Source organism: Manacus vitellinus, unplaced genomic scaffold, assembly GCF_001715985.3.
Source record: "Manacus vitellinus isolate BGI_N305 unplaced genomic scaffold, ASM171598v3 scaffold_42_pilon, whole genome shotgun sequence".
Classification (NCBI taxonomy): domain Eukaryota; kingdom Metazoa; phylum Chordata; class Aves; order Passeriformes; family Pipridae; genus Manacus; species Manacus vitellinus.
In genome coordinates this window covers 1,864,283-1,878,918 of record NW_021940553.1, presented here as the reverse complement: position 1 = coordinate 1,878,918, position 14,636 = coordinate 1,864,283, and the positions used below count along the sequence as shown (strand labels likewise).

The 14,636-nt window shown below is 46.1% G+C and overlaps 1 protein-coding gene across 1 annotated transcript in view; it reads right to left on the bottom strand.

The window, feature by feature from the left end:
* Positions 1-526: 526 nt before the first annotated feature.
* The window catches only part of LOXHD1 (lipoxygenase homology domains 1), a 152,649-nt gene continuing 138,539 nt past the window's right edge, over positions 527-14,636 (bottom strand). Inside the window, exons 39-42 of the mRNA XM_018078765.3 lie at positions 6,881-7,051; positions 5,614-5,752; positions 3,946-4,107; positions 527-1,007 (exon numbers count right to left, since the gene is read on the bottom strand). Of these exons, the coding sequence (XP_017934254.2) occupies positions 527-1,007; positions 3,946-4,107; positions 5,614-5,752; positions 6,881-7,051 (953 nt within the window). The remainder of the gene's footprint in view (positions 1,008-3,945; positions 4,108-5,613; positions 5,753-6,880; positions 7,052-14,636) is intronic.

Genomic DNA, 14,636 nt, shown 5'->3' with positions numbered 1-14,636 from the left:
GGGTGGATGCAGGTCCTCCCCAAACTCAGCCGTGTCTGCTGCTCCTGATGTGCCTTCTGGAGATGTGCATGTGCGTGTGTGGACAAGCAGAGTTTGCAGTTGCCAGTAACTGGGAAAAACTGGGATCTCCAAGCTCAACTTTCTTAAATAAAATGACTCAACTCTCTCACCTCTTTTCTTATCTAAAAGTGGAGCTCGTCAGTGGTGTAAGGTTCTCCCAGCTGTGGCAGGGCATAGCACTGAAAGCAGAAATATCTGAGCTGGTAAGGGACAGTTTCTTGTGGCTCTCAATCATAAGTAAGCAACAAAGGTATTTATTTAATTTGCATTTTTATATGCACTTAAAAAAAGAAAAACAGTATTAATTTTACAAAATGTTAACCCAGGAAGCACATCTTGCTGCTAAAAATCTCTCAGTACAAAAGCCAGTGTTTTAAAAAGTAAAATGCGATATAAAACAGTACAGTGAGAAAAAAAATTCACATACAGAAGGGAGGACCAAACACTTCCTGCGGCCCTGCCCTCCTCAGTACCTGGGAAAAAGCTCCCTCCAGATTAGCCCATCGCCCCGGTTTTCATCCAGCCACTTCCCACAGGGGAATATGGTGGTCACGCCAGTGGCCGAGTTGGTGATCTCCACCCTCTCCACCAGCCAGCCTGGTGCCAGACCACTGTTGTCGTGCTCAATCCGGACCTTTTTTAGCTCCCCCATGTCCAGCGTTTCCAGGTAAAACCTGTTGGTTTTGCCTCTCTCGAAGAGGTTCCTGAATTTCTGCTTCAGCGCCCGCTTGCCCGAGTCCCCGTTCAGCCCGTAGATGGTGATGAACACGTTGGCGTCGGTCCCCGCGCCCTTCTCAAAGCCTGTGACCACGATGGTCTCATACTTGACTGGCACCAAGCTCCGGGCTTTGCTGGCAAAGCTCTCGGTGACCTTGGCACACTCGAAGACTTTGTAGTCCCGTCTCTTGTATCGCAGAGGGATTTTGGAGTTGCACCTGAAAAAGTATCTGCCGGGGGAAAATCAGTGGCGTGTTAATGGTGTAGATGGCCACCTTATTGGGCAAATTGTGTGGAATCACAAAATTATTTAGGGTGGAAAAGACCTCTAAGATCATTGAGTACAACTGTTAGTCCAGCACTGCCGAGGCCACCACTAACCCATGTCCCCAAGTGCCGCATCCACACGGCCTTTAAACCCCTCCAGGGATGGGCAGCTGTGCCAGGGATGGACAATCCTTTCCATAAGCAATTTTCCCTAATATCCACCCTAAACCTGCCCTGGCACAGCTTGAGGCTGTTTCCTCTCATCCTGTCCCTTGTTCCCTGGCAGCAGAGCCCGATCCCCCCCTGGCTCCCCTCTCCTGCCAGGGAGTTGCAGAGCCAGAAGGTCCCCCCTGAGCCTCCTTTTCCCCAGGATGAGCCCCCCCAGCTCCCTCAGCCCCTCCTGCTGCTCCAGACCCTTCCCCAGCTCCGTTCCCTTCCCTGCACACGCTCCAGGCCCTCAGTGTCTCTCTTGTCTGAGGGCCCAGAACTGCCCCAGCACTGGAGGTGCCTCAGCAGTGCCAGCACAGGGAGGGCACTGCCCTGGCCCTGCTGCCACACCACGGCTGGGACAGGCAAGTTATGGACTGGGCATTCTACTAAATTGCCCAACATTAATGCTGTTTCAGCACTTTCCCATGTGTGGAGCACTAGAATTTCTCCCTAGAAAGAGCTGTGGTGGAACATTGCAATTTCAACTGGAAAACCTGACATCTCCCTACACAGCTACAGACATCCTGCACATGGGAAGGATCAGTGTGGGGCTCTTGTCACCTCTTGTGCCCGTGCAATGGCATGTCCAGTTACAGACCCACTGAGGCAGGATGAGTAGGAAAAAAAACCAGAAAAAAGGGATAGAGGATGTTTAAGTCTCCCCTTTCCTTTCTAGATCACCCATCTCATCCTTAGGAGGGAAAAAAAATAATCATAGAACACAGAAATGATAGGTACCAGATGCTGGAAGCCCTTGTCTCTGCAGTGCTGCCTCTGGTGATGTGCAGGGAGCACAGAGCACACCCATAAATTACCTTGTACCTGGCGCCCGGCCAGGGGCTGGAGCACTCTGCTTTTAATGATGTATTTCATTTCCAATGATGCAGATCAGATCCAAATGAGCTTTTCCCCCTTCCCCCGCCCTCACCAGACTGCAGCAGGTCCTCCTGAATGGAGTGTAGCTGGATTGTAGTGTGTATGTGTGTAAAATAAACACGTGGTGGAAGGGTTACTGTGATTCCAGCTGTACCGTGTTTTCTAAGCACTTCCAACACTTTTGGCGTTTTCTGCAGCCAAAGTGAAAAACTTCTTTCCCTGGAAAGAGGCTCTGTAAATGAGAAATTCCAGGGGGAGAAAAATTTTAGGCTCATGGACAGAAAACCTGCATGAGAGCGAGGTGGATATGTTGCCTGATGCTGCAGTTTTCTCTCTTCAGCTATGTAATATCTCATGGTCTGGAGGTATAACGGTGCATGCCAATCTTCACAAGGGGCAAGAATAAAAAAGATGACCTTTCTAGACCTGCGATTTGCAAGGAAAAGTTTTAATACAGCCCTTTCACACACTAAGATCTACCACTAAATAGCGAAATCCCAGTATAATTCAAAACTACTGCCGCAGCAATTTCATAACTCTCTTGATTTGGTCTTTGACTTGTCTGGGTGGTATTTTTTAGATTTTGGGATGGGGAATACTTTAAGTGAGAGCTTGCTCTCCTGGTGCAATCTCTCCAGTTGGTCCTTTGCACAGCAAACACCACAGTGAAGCGCCGCATCCGCAGAGCTGGAGCTCTGCTTCAAAAAAAAGGACAGGCTTCAGGCTCTACCCGTACCTCCTGGCTGCCCTCTTTAATTTAAAACAGCTTTAAAAAAATCCGTGTCTTTATGAGAATGTCTTTGGCCCCTTCACAACACACTGTTTCAGCAGTTTCATCATGCTCCCAGAGAGTTTAGTGCACGGATTTGATTGCGCAGCTGGACTTCGAGGGTTCCAGGTTTTCCCCCGCCAGGAGAAAAGAGCATGTTTTAGTATGCAATTGACTGAGTTTTCATTCAGCAAACATTATTAAGGCTCTTCAACTGTCTGATTAATTTGCTAGGAGAGACTCTTAGCTTTAAAAAGAAAAAAACCCAACACTTCAAGGATTTCTTCTTAAACACTCAATTGTTTCAGCTGAAATGAACTCCTTGTAGTTAAACTCTTTAGCAGCAATGGAAATAACATGGAGAAGAGAAGAAATGCACAATTAACAGTGCAGATTCTTCACTGAAGTGCAGTTTTTTTCTGCAAATGGATGATCTCGTCTGGTTCCTGCACAGTCCCTGTGCTGTCTGCTCCCTGAGGTGTGAATGTCACCCCTTCAAAAAGACAGGGCTCAGACCAAAGCATGTAGGACCTGACGTGCTCAGGGCTCCTCAGATATGGTCCAGCTCCATGACTGACATTTCCAGTCATGTCCAGTCTTTTGGACCAGACCAGAAGGATCTCTGATCCAAAGTGGTCTGAATCAGAGGCTCAGGTTTTGCCTTACCCTCGACTTGTTTCTAGGAGCTCTTTTACAAGACTTACTTAAAGACCAGTCTGTGCAGAGGATCCTACAAACCCCTTGCATTTCAGTCAGGCTGGAGTATTTCCCACAACTTGAGACATCAGTTTGTCCTAGCTGTGAGATTCACCCAAGGCAGCATGTTTACAAACTTACCTGTGCATGCAAATGCCCTCTCTAACAACTCCGAAACTGCACAGGTGAGTCAGGCAGGGATGTTCTGCACCTGACACACCAAACAACATATCCTTAGCTTTCAGACTAAGGTGAGACTTTCTGTTATTCCTTCAGGAGGACATATGCAGAGCAGATCAGCTCCCTCATGCCCTCCTGGAGCAGCTTCTTGCAAACGAGAAGGCACTTACTTGTTGCAAAGCTCCATCTCCGTCACAATAATCTCCTGGACATGCCAGAAGACATCAGCTTTTGCAGATGACTTCTTCCCATCTTTTGGGCAGTGACCAACACAGATGGCTGCAATATCCCCAACGTTCTTTGAAGAAAACTGAAATGTGTCTGTTGCTCCCCTACAGGAAACAGGGAGCAGTTTCAGTATCTGAAGGCTGCCAGTGACTTGTCACATATGGACATTAAGTAATTTGCACACAGCTATAGGAGATAGAAGATAAGCCTTCATTCACAGTCATTTGATTTAACCTACAATCATTCAACACAAAGTATAATTTCCATATTTAAATTTAGTATTTTCTCTGATTAGGGGTGACACTTTAAATTGTTGCCACTAGAACTTCCCAGGATAAACTTGAGCTGTTCCACATACAAAATCAATTTGCCTCATTATAGATAAAGCTAAAGAATGACTAATTTCCCCTCCAGCACTTATTCATTCATTCTTGACAGATACTGTATCTGTTACACATCTACCCACCATAGCTGTTTTAAATTTGCTAGTTCAGCCACCCTTCCTGAAGCTCAGATTGAAAATAGTTTAGGGAAACAATAGAATCATAGAATCTCAGAACGGTTTGGTTTGGAAAGGACCATAAAGAACATCTAGTTCCAAGCCCCTGAAACAGGGCAGGGATGACATGTCTCTGTCAAACCCTTGACTAGATTCCTGTCATGTTCCCTGAGCATCTGTTAGGTTTATTTCCTTAGATTGGTCCTTGTTCCAACCTGCCTCCAAGGATAGTCTGTGACTAATGCCTCGGAGCATGGTGTCTAAGCCCTCCAGAGACACCATCAGCTGAAGGTCGAGAGGAAGCTCCTCCTGATCTTTTATAATTCACATGATACCTCAGACATTCATACTACATCCCCCATCAGCTGTAAGTTCACCTTCCTTTACCAGGAAAACCTTTCCTCCCTGCAAAGCAACAGAACATCCCGTGACTCTGAAGAGGTCCCTGTCTCCTAAGGACGTGCTGTGTCCTTAAACAAAGCAGAAAACACAGCTCACATCTGGAGCACTTTGGTGCCACGTGGGAGAAGGAATATGCCCCATGTAACATGGATGTGCCTCCAGCCTGTCTGAGTGAGAGGCTGATTCTTGGCTTTCCTCACGCGACAGTGATCTCGCAGCCTCACCCTGCAGGTTTGTCTGGGAAGTCAAATCTGAGCAGCTCTGACAACATTTAGCCTCTAACTATTATTACTTTCTCTCTGATTCCCACTGCCAGTGAGATGCTGCAAAAGGAATTAAAACCACCCCCAGCTTCCTTCTGCTCCTCCCAGCTCAGAAACACACACAGAGCCTCCCTGGGGGCTCGCCAGAAATCCCTTTGCATGTCCTGATACAAAGGTAGACATGCACATGCTTGCAACATCTGTATTTCCTTTTGCCAAATGCCTTTTTCGTGTCATTTTAAAACCTAGTCTGTGACTGCCCATCAGAAACTCATTTTATATGTTCCTTTTAATCCAGGTGAGAAGCCGCCAAGCTTTTTGGGAGGGGGACAAGAAGAAGCACTGCACAAACACAAGGTCTCTAAGCCATCCTAGAGAAGAGGTGGCGTTGGTGGAGGACATGCAACCAGCGAGGAGTTCCTGTAGCCCACCATTCCCTTTACTACCTTTCGAATCTCCTTTTCTTGGAGGAGTTTTCCATGAGGAATTCCTTCGAGCGGCCCATCTTTCCTTCTAAGATGATCCAGACATTTTCCTTCGTGTCTGCATCCTCTCTGTCGCTTGTTACTGTGACAATCTCATAGGCTTTAGAGCACAGTTAACACACACATTAAACAAAAAAGGAGGAGCAGATGGCCAGCAAGATCTCTTCATTTGGCTGTCACTTTGCTTAAAAACTCCTTCCCTAATATTTTTCACAGCACACAAGAAAGCACTTGAAAAGTAAGAATGGAAACACTGAAATCTGTAGTATTTTTGAATTCTAAGTGCCTTGGGGTAGAATACTCAAAAAATATGAGTCCTGCTCGATTGGGTAGCAAGAGTTATTCTTAGAATATCCTGAGTCGGAAGGGACCCACAAGGATCATCAAATTCCGTCTTGAACAAGCTGTGTTCAGCTCTCTGCTGTGCTAAGCACTCCCTTTTTAACACAGTCCATCCAAATCCTCCTATTTTTTTTTGTGCCACTGTTCCCAACAGAGTGAGGGTACCCAGGTACCCGACAAGATGTGCTCAGATGCTGTGGTGGCCTACAAGTACCCAAAAGGGCCATCACAAGGCTGATTTTTTTTGCAGTGGCAGAATGACATCACACTAAAGTAATGTGATTACTGACTCTCCAGGGTTCTCCTGAAAAAGATCACTGTTGCTGGAGCTCTTGAGATGCACTTTGCATATCATCAGTGTGGTTAAATAGCTCTCGTTGGCTGACTCACTCACCACATCAGACACCAGTGTAATTACCTCGGGCCTGGTGGGATCACCCAGAGCAGACCCAGGGCCATGGGCTGTTAAGCTCAGGTGTCATGTTCAGCTGGGAATACTTGAGCTAGTAGGCCAGAACGAGTTAAGGAGGAAGGCGGAACAATGTCACTCACAAAGCTTTAAGGACTGATCTTATTTTCCACCTCAAAGACTCAAGCACATTACTTCTAATGAGATCATATCCATGTGTTCTTTTGGCTCATTGTTGGATTGAACCACTGCAAATGGGCCCCTCTTAGGTTTCAACCCACAATGAGATCTTTTTCTTCCTCATAAACCCTGACTTGTTTCCTTCTTATCCCAGCACTTTTGAACTAAAGAGTACATGAAATAATCCAACCCTTAAAGCCTGCGTGGGAACCTTTAGTGAAGCAACTTGCAGGCAATGTGGTCCTATGGCCTCTGAGGTCCCTCAGCAAATGACAAAAGACAACTCCAAAAACTCACCAGTCCGTTCCTTCAGTTCCAGAATGTCATTGTTGGCACAAGCCAGTTCTCTTATGAGCTGCCCATCATCTTCACCTTTAGCCAGCCAGCGATCACACTGGAAGCGAAATGTCTTGTCCATGGCAGAGTCCATCACATCAATATATTCCAAGTGCCAACCCGGTGCAATTCCTTGTAAAACAGCAAAATAAAAAAGATTTGCTTATTTGCATGTAGCTTGGGTAATGAGGTGAGGTGCCTTTCCTTGGTATCACCATCTTGGTGCTAGAAATCACAGAATCTTGGAATGGTTTGGATTGAAAGGGATCTTAAAGGTCATCTAGTCCAATGCTCCTGCAATGAGCAGGGACACCATCCTGGCCCCATCCAAGCTGGTCTTAAATCCTTTCAGGGGTGGGGCAGCCACAGCTTCTCTGGACAACATGTACCAGGGCTTCACCACAATTATTATAAAAACCTTAACCATTATACCCAACCTAAATCCATCCTCTGTCAGTGGGAAGCCATTCTCCCTTGTCCTGTTGCTACAGGCCCTTGTCCCAAGTCTCTCTCCAGCTCTCCTGGAGCCCCTTTATGCACTGGAAAGGGTTCTAAGTTCTCCCTGAAGCCTTCTTTTCTCCAGGTGAACCCCCCCAGCTCTCCCAGCCTGGCTCCAGAGCAGAGGGGCTCCAGCCCTTGGAGCATCTCTGTAGCCTCCTCAGGTCTTTCTGTGATGAGAGCTCCAGAATTGGATGCATCTGACGGGTATTTGCTTCATATAATGTCACATCAGTGAACACAATATCATTTTGATAACAAAAACAACTTGTTCAAGACCATCATCTGATCCCCCTTCTAGAGACAGGCCATGTTTTTGAGGGAGCTGATAGCTTTTGATCAGATATAAAGGTACTGGAGCATGGTTCTGGACAAGCTGGATTTCAGACTCTCTGGGCTAGGGAACACCTTCTGCTTCTGCAGTACCCATAGCAGCTGCAGAGAGACATGGCTGGTGAGACCCCTGACATCATGTCTACAGAGGGACCACACCATGAAAAAGCTCTGCTGTGGCTCAGGGACAATAAAGCCTTACAAAGTCCCAGAGGAATCACGAGGCTGTTTGTCAGAGCCCAAAGCATGAAAAACCCTGGAAATCAGAGATTTTGAGGGCAAAAGTTAATGGAGTACCCCCTGCAACAGAAACTGCTGCTGAATTTTCCTGCTATTTTAAGTGAAAAGTGAAGACTTGAAGCCAAAAGAAAGCTGAGTACATATTCTAACCCCCATCTTGCACCTAACTAACGCCCACCCCTACAGCAAACATTTCTGTTGCTAGTAGTGAAGATAGCAGTGTCTGTGTGGTTTTTGGTGGTCTCTTCAAGTTTTGGGAGTGCAAGTGGGTCTTAGTGTTTTTCTCCACGGCCTGTATTGCCCCCCAAATCCTTCATATTTGGATTTGAAAATCAGAATGCAAAGTACAACTTGCTCCTTTGACCCTGCCAGCTACCACCTGCAAGGAAATTACCCTTCCCTTCCATGCCAAGCAACCAGAGGGAATTCCCTAGTGTTGGGACTGGACATGAACACAGGACAGACTAAAGTGATGGATGTCCCAGCATGGACTACCAAATCTCTTAACTCTTACCTTGGGACCTTCTGAGGAGTCATAGCACCCTTTTAGTTTACTACTTCAGTTTGTCTGGTTTGTTTGGGTTTTTTTTTCCTGTTGGAAAAGCAACTTGAAAATGAAGAAAACAGCATTTGAGAGCATTTTCCTGATTTCTTTGTTCAAATTAAAGAAGTTCTTGTTGAGCTTGGTGGAGATGGGAGGACTTACAGTCCTGCTATTAGTCAGACAAAGAAAGATTATGTTCATGATGAGACATCTCTGATGACTTACTATGTACATCCCAAAGACATTAAACAGTTCTTACTTTTCCAGGAATTCACTGCCATGTGTCTACTTCCTTACCTTGAAAATATTAATCCTCATTACCCTTGAAAAGAAAATGATGGCACCTTTTTGAGCTATGCCAACAGGTCACCCTTTTCTTAAGGACTGTGAGCCCTCCACACCACATGTTGGCTGTTCTCTATCAGCCTCACTGCCATTGCTGTTTTGTACTTTGGCTTCCTGAACCTTCTCCAAGTAAGGAGATCATGCACTACAAAACACTGACTTCAGCCAACACAGCCACTTGCCCTTTAAATTTCAGGGGCACAGAACTGCAGAATTATTGTGGCTTGAAGTTTCATCTGTAGAACATTGGGTCCAATCCCCTAAAAGCCAAAGCAGGTTCCTCAGGGCTGTGTCTGACCAGGTTTGTAGTATCACCAAGGATGGAGATTCCACAAACTCTCTGGGTGGCCTGTGCCAGACTTTGATTACCTGTGCCAAGAAAAAAAGCTTTTTTTCTTATTTTGAATGGAATTTCCTGTATTTCAGTTCAAGCCCATTGGTTCCTGTCCTGTCATCAGACACTGGTGAGAAGAGTTTGGCTCCATCTTCTTTAATTTTACAGTTTACTCAGAGAAGCTGTGGCTGCCCCCATCCTTGAAAGTGTTCAAGACCAGCTTGGACAGGGCTTGGAGCAGCCTAGGATAGTGAAAGGTGTCCCTGTCTATGGCAGGGGGATGGAACAAGATTATCTCTTAAGATCCCTTGCAGTGCAAACCATTCTGTGATTCCATAATCCTATGAAGTTCTCCAGGGCTCCCATCATGCTTCAACTGGAGCAACTTGCTCTTTGGGGCTATTTGGAAATTTATCCTAAGTATGTTTTCAGTGTCAGCTGTTCATTTTTTGGTAAGCTCATTTCCATTTAAGTTCAATGAACATCTCTGCAGCGTATTTAGGAGGCTGTTTCACTTCCATCAAATCTTTTGTGACAACAGTACAGCACAAAAGAAAGAAAATATCCCATCTTTCTCCAGTGAGAGACATCAACGGCTGCAGACCCGGATGGAATAAATTGGTGATCTCTGCCCTGTTGCAGGAGTGAACAGGATGATGGGGTCAGGATCAGTGCTAATCAGCAGCACCCAGAAAAGAGACTGAGTGAGATGCACATACCCTTCTCCCTTTTCTCCAGCCTGGTCCCAGCAGCCACTCACCAGGAGAGCTGCAACAAAATCCTGCTCTTTTCTTAGAGGGAGAGATAGGCCAGAGCTGATTTCCAGTAGATGTTAGACTTCAGGGCAAAGCAAGCACAAAGTACAGCTTTTCCTGTTCCTCCCCACAAAGGTTCTTTTATCAGCTCTGGGCTATTCAAAGAGCAAGTGTTGGGCTCTGTCAGGATTGACACTGAAAAGCAAATACCAACAGGCTGTCCCTTCCAGACCTTAAATCAAGGAGCTGGATGGCCACTCTTAGAAAAATGGTGCAGCTGCCCCAAAACATCCCCCAGTCTGCTTTAAAGGAAAGATATTTCCCTTCCCTCTCACTAGAATTTGTTTTTTTCTCATTTTCACTCCTGATCGTTAGCAACTTGAATTATATTAGGAGACCTGGAAGCTGTAGAAGGATCCCTTTATTACTTTTCATTGCTCAAGAGAAATAGTTAACCCCTGGTGAAAGCGGTAATGGATATGTCCAGAGCAGCACATCTTCCCATCCTGTCCATGTCTCATGGTGCCAGGAGTCACATCAAGGGTCTCACTGCCACAGCATTAAACACCATTTAAAAACTGATATGGAAATTGAAGGGTTTGTTTGTGTCTGAAGAAACTGTTCTGCTTTACCAGAAAAGGTATAGTTTTTATCTTGTTTCAAGCTGGGAAAAATATATTAAATTTCTTTTTGCATTGATCTGGAAAAAAAAAAAAAAAAGCAAAAGCCAATGATGCTCCAAGTCTAAATGTGAGACTCTCCCTCTGCTGGGCTGGCTCTGTGTGCTGGGGATCACATCAGTGGAAGGAGAACAAATCATGTCTGCAGAACCACTTTTCAGGTCATGAAATCTTGGTTTCAGAGTATTACCCTGTTTACACCTTCTGTTCCCATGTGACTTTCACAGAGCAATGGGCTCAGAGACATTACAGCACCTGAGCAATAACAGGAAAGGAAACTACATCCCATATGGACGTAATCCCGGAGGCATCAAATCCTCAGCCGAAGCTGGTTTATGGAGCAGCATCAGTGAAGGAGTGAGGAAGAGGAGCCAGAAAAGTGGTGTGGATACAGCAAGGTGAAAGCACTTTCCCAAGTCCTGAGCAGTGCTGGCAAGGCCTGGCTGCATGGGAGAAACAGGAGGATCTCTGCAGTGGTGGCTCACAGCCTTTTTCCTGGCGCAGCAGGAGTGTGCTGGGCCCATAACCCAGAGGTAGATGCATTGAAACCATCCTCTGCTACCAAAAATGTCATGGTTTTGAGTCTTGTGTGGTGTCTGGAAACCATCTCACACTGGGTTGAGATGTGGGAGGGGGCTAGGACCAGGGAATGAGATTTTTGGAGCTCTCAAACCATGACATTTTTGGTAGCAGAGGATGGTTACGAACCATCGAGATAAAAAGAGATAAAAGCCATGATGCTTATGGTAACAGAAAGAGTTTTCCAGACAAAACACAGACTGTACCACTGTAGAGAAAGTAAGGCTATAGTAATGTAAGTTAAGTATTAAGAGTAAAGTTTATGATAATGTTATATTAATATGTAGTAGAGAGATTTTGATGGTATTTTAGTTTATTGAAGATTGCACGCTGATTAGAATTTTTCAAATTGTTGTGATATGTTGATATTTCACAAAAGCGGGGGGTGGAGAGTTGTGGTGGGGGGAAACAGTTTTCCCCCCAAAGTTATAAAATGGTAAAACCCCAGGGGGTGGTGACCCTTGAAGTTTTGAAGTTTTACCCAGTGAGCGCTTCTGCAAAATATAAACATATCACAAGCAGAATGGAAGAGAAGGTAGTTGTAGTTGTTGTAGGGGAAGTAGCCATGTTGTAAAGCCACGAGGAGAGAGGGCAGGAGCCCCCCTGGGGGTCTCTGGCCCCCCCAGCCCCCGGCGAGGGCTGCAGAGACTTGGAACAGTGTTAAGCTGGACTGTGTATCTGTAGCTATGAGCTGGGGGATGTTTCTCCACTGTGAGCCACAGCAAGAGATACTGAAAAGCGGTGGCAGAACTGCACTGACCAAAGAAACGGTGGTAGAGAGCCAGAAGAGATAAGACCAAGCAGCAACAGGCAGACAGCAACACAGAGAGAACTCCTGGAAGGAGAGAGAGAAAGAGAACGAGAGCCAGCAGCAGAGAGAGAACTGAGTTCTACAGAGAGAGTTGGGGTAAGAAACTGAAACAAACTCCCCAAACCCCTCTGAGACCTCCTAGAGAGGAGGAGGAGATGGACTCCTATATAAGGAGAGGAGTCTTGGAGTGCTGCAGCACCAGAGAGAGAGGAGCTGAGAAGCTCAGACGTCCTGAAGCTGGACTGGGATGCGGAGGGGGTGACCTTGGCCCCCCTCGCCACTGCTGCCAAACCTAGCAGCCTGAGACAGAGCACAGGAGCTCTGGTAGAACTCTTGAGGCAAAGGCTTTCAACTGAAAGCTTCCCAAGATGTTCTGACTCAGGGGTGAACCCCCTGAGGAAGGGACTTTCATGAAGATGCCCCTGCACTTCGTGATATCCCTGTGGTGAAGCGAGTTTAGTCCCTGCTGGCAGTCCATGGGTGAGACCTTCTCTTGGAGTCGAAGGAGAGCCAAGAGGGGTGAAAGGAGACCCCCTTATGTCTTGAAGACCCTTGTTTGGAGACGATGGGCCGAGGGGCTTGGAGACCCCCTTGTGTGTATTGAAAAGAGATCCAGCTACAACAATCCAGTTACAGCTGCTGCATAGAGACAGAGAGACCTGCTGCCTATGAGACATTACTGCTCTGAAGAAGGGATCTTTCCTTCTTCCCTCCTGGACTTTTATTTGGAGGGGAGAAGAGATTTGATCCATTGTAAATACTTTTATGTCATGGTAGAGATAGCTAAGATTGTATATAATGTATTGTAGTATTTATTTGTACAGTCATTGTAATGTATTCCCTTTCCCCCATTTTGAGTCTTGTGTGGTGCCTGGAAAAAACCATCTCATACTGGGTTGAGATGTGGGAGGGGGCTTGGACTAGGGAACTGAATTTTGGAGCTCTCAAACTATGACAATGGGGTATCCTGATCCTCTGTGAAAGCCAGAACTGCTCCATCACTCAGCTTGCAGAAAAGCAGAGCAGACCTGTTTGTATCCCACTGACACCTCGAGCAACAGTACTGGGAGAACAAGGGCTCAGGAAAAAAAAACAGCTGCACAAATGCCTTGGAGAGCACCATGGGCTTTTCTGCAGTGACCCCAGTACGAACCAGGACCACTAAATTTCTTTCCTTTAGTGCTTTGAGGCAGACAGGAAGAAATGGTACACATTTGAGCAGTTTCTGCTCAATTACGCAGGTCTTGGTCTTTAAAATAATTTGGCAAGCACTGTGCCTTTGTGAAGGGTCCCCTATCACCAAAACAAGTGTTCAACGTTTGTAACAAAAGGTATTTCACTCCAGGCCTGCTTTTGCAGCCATTGAAATCTGCAACAGCAAACCTGACCTAATAAAACCCGTGGCAGTGCCACGTAGGCTCCTTAATGGTCTGCAGCTGGAAGTGACATTTTCAATAGCATGCAAAACATTTCAAATGTAATTAGAGGAAGAGAAGAGCTTTGGGGAAAAAAGAATCACTTTGCTTGCTTGACTCTGTATAATTTAGTGTGATGTAGTGAAATGTATTCTCTTTCCCAAATGTCCTTATCCAAAAAGAGCAGTTACTTGTCCCATTTATCCTCCTTCCCAAAAGGGCCCAAGCTGGCCACTGGGTGATGAAGGGCAAGGACCCTCCGTGCACATCTGAAAGGTCCTCACAGGGCCATCTTGCCATCTTCCCAGGTGATGCTGGAAGGCTGTGCTTTCCTGGCACCGGGCAGGTTGGGCTGTAAGCTCCTTGTCATGCATTTCTGCATGACAATTAGTACAATTGAGCCAGACTTTGGAAGTGGTAGATGAAACACAGATGATGACATTACTGCTTCATTTCACTAAAATCCCAACCTGCAGCACCAGAAGTTTCCTTTGGCCCTCTTGGGAACAGCCACCATTTGCCATCCCTAACATATTAAGCTATTTTGATACCTGCAGAAACGTGGGAGGGTGGGGGGAAAAGCGAATGAAACGAGTCAGGTGGGTTCACTGCTCACCAGGCACCTGGTCCCTCACCTTGCTTTAGTGAATATTCACTATTCCTTCCAAAATAAAAGAGCTGATGGGATCAAATCTGCTGGCAGAACCACATCCAGGTTTGGATACACACATGTCCACGAAGGTGTCCGCTCTTTGCAGGCATACTCATTGACTCTCCTCTCTATCCCTTATCTATCTGCAGCAGATTTTTTTTGGTTTGGTTTTGGAAGCAGTTGATGTCTGATCAAGGATAACAGTAGTCATTACTGGTGTTCATGTTTCCATAGGAGTGAAAAAACCTCCTTCTTGGGACACTGGCTGCTCAGGGGCCAGTAAAGTATTGCTGCTGCTGAGACATCCACAACCATTGCTCAGCCCCTTAATTGCATTTGTTTTTGTTTTTTTTTTTTAATTTTCACGTTTTCTGAAACATGAAGTAACAACCATTGCACAGACAGTTCACCAGCCCTGCATCCTCTGACATTATTTATCCCTTGCCTGGTTATGTGACTGTCCACCCCTAAACCCCACCTCGTGAGACATCACCCAGAAAATGGTGGGAGCTTTTTGATAGCAGCATCAAA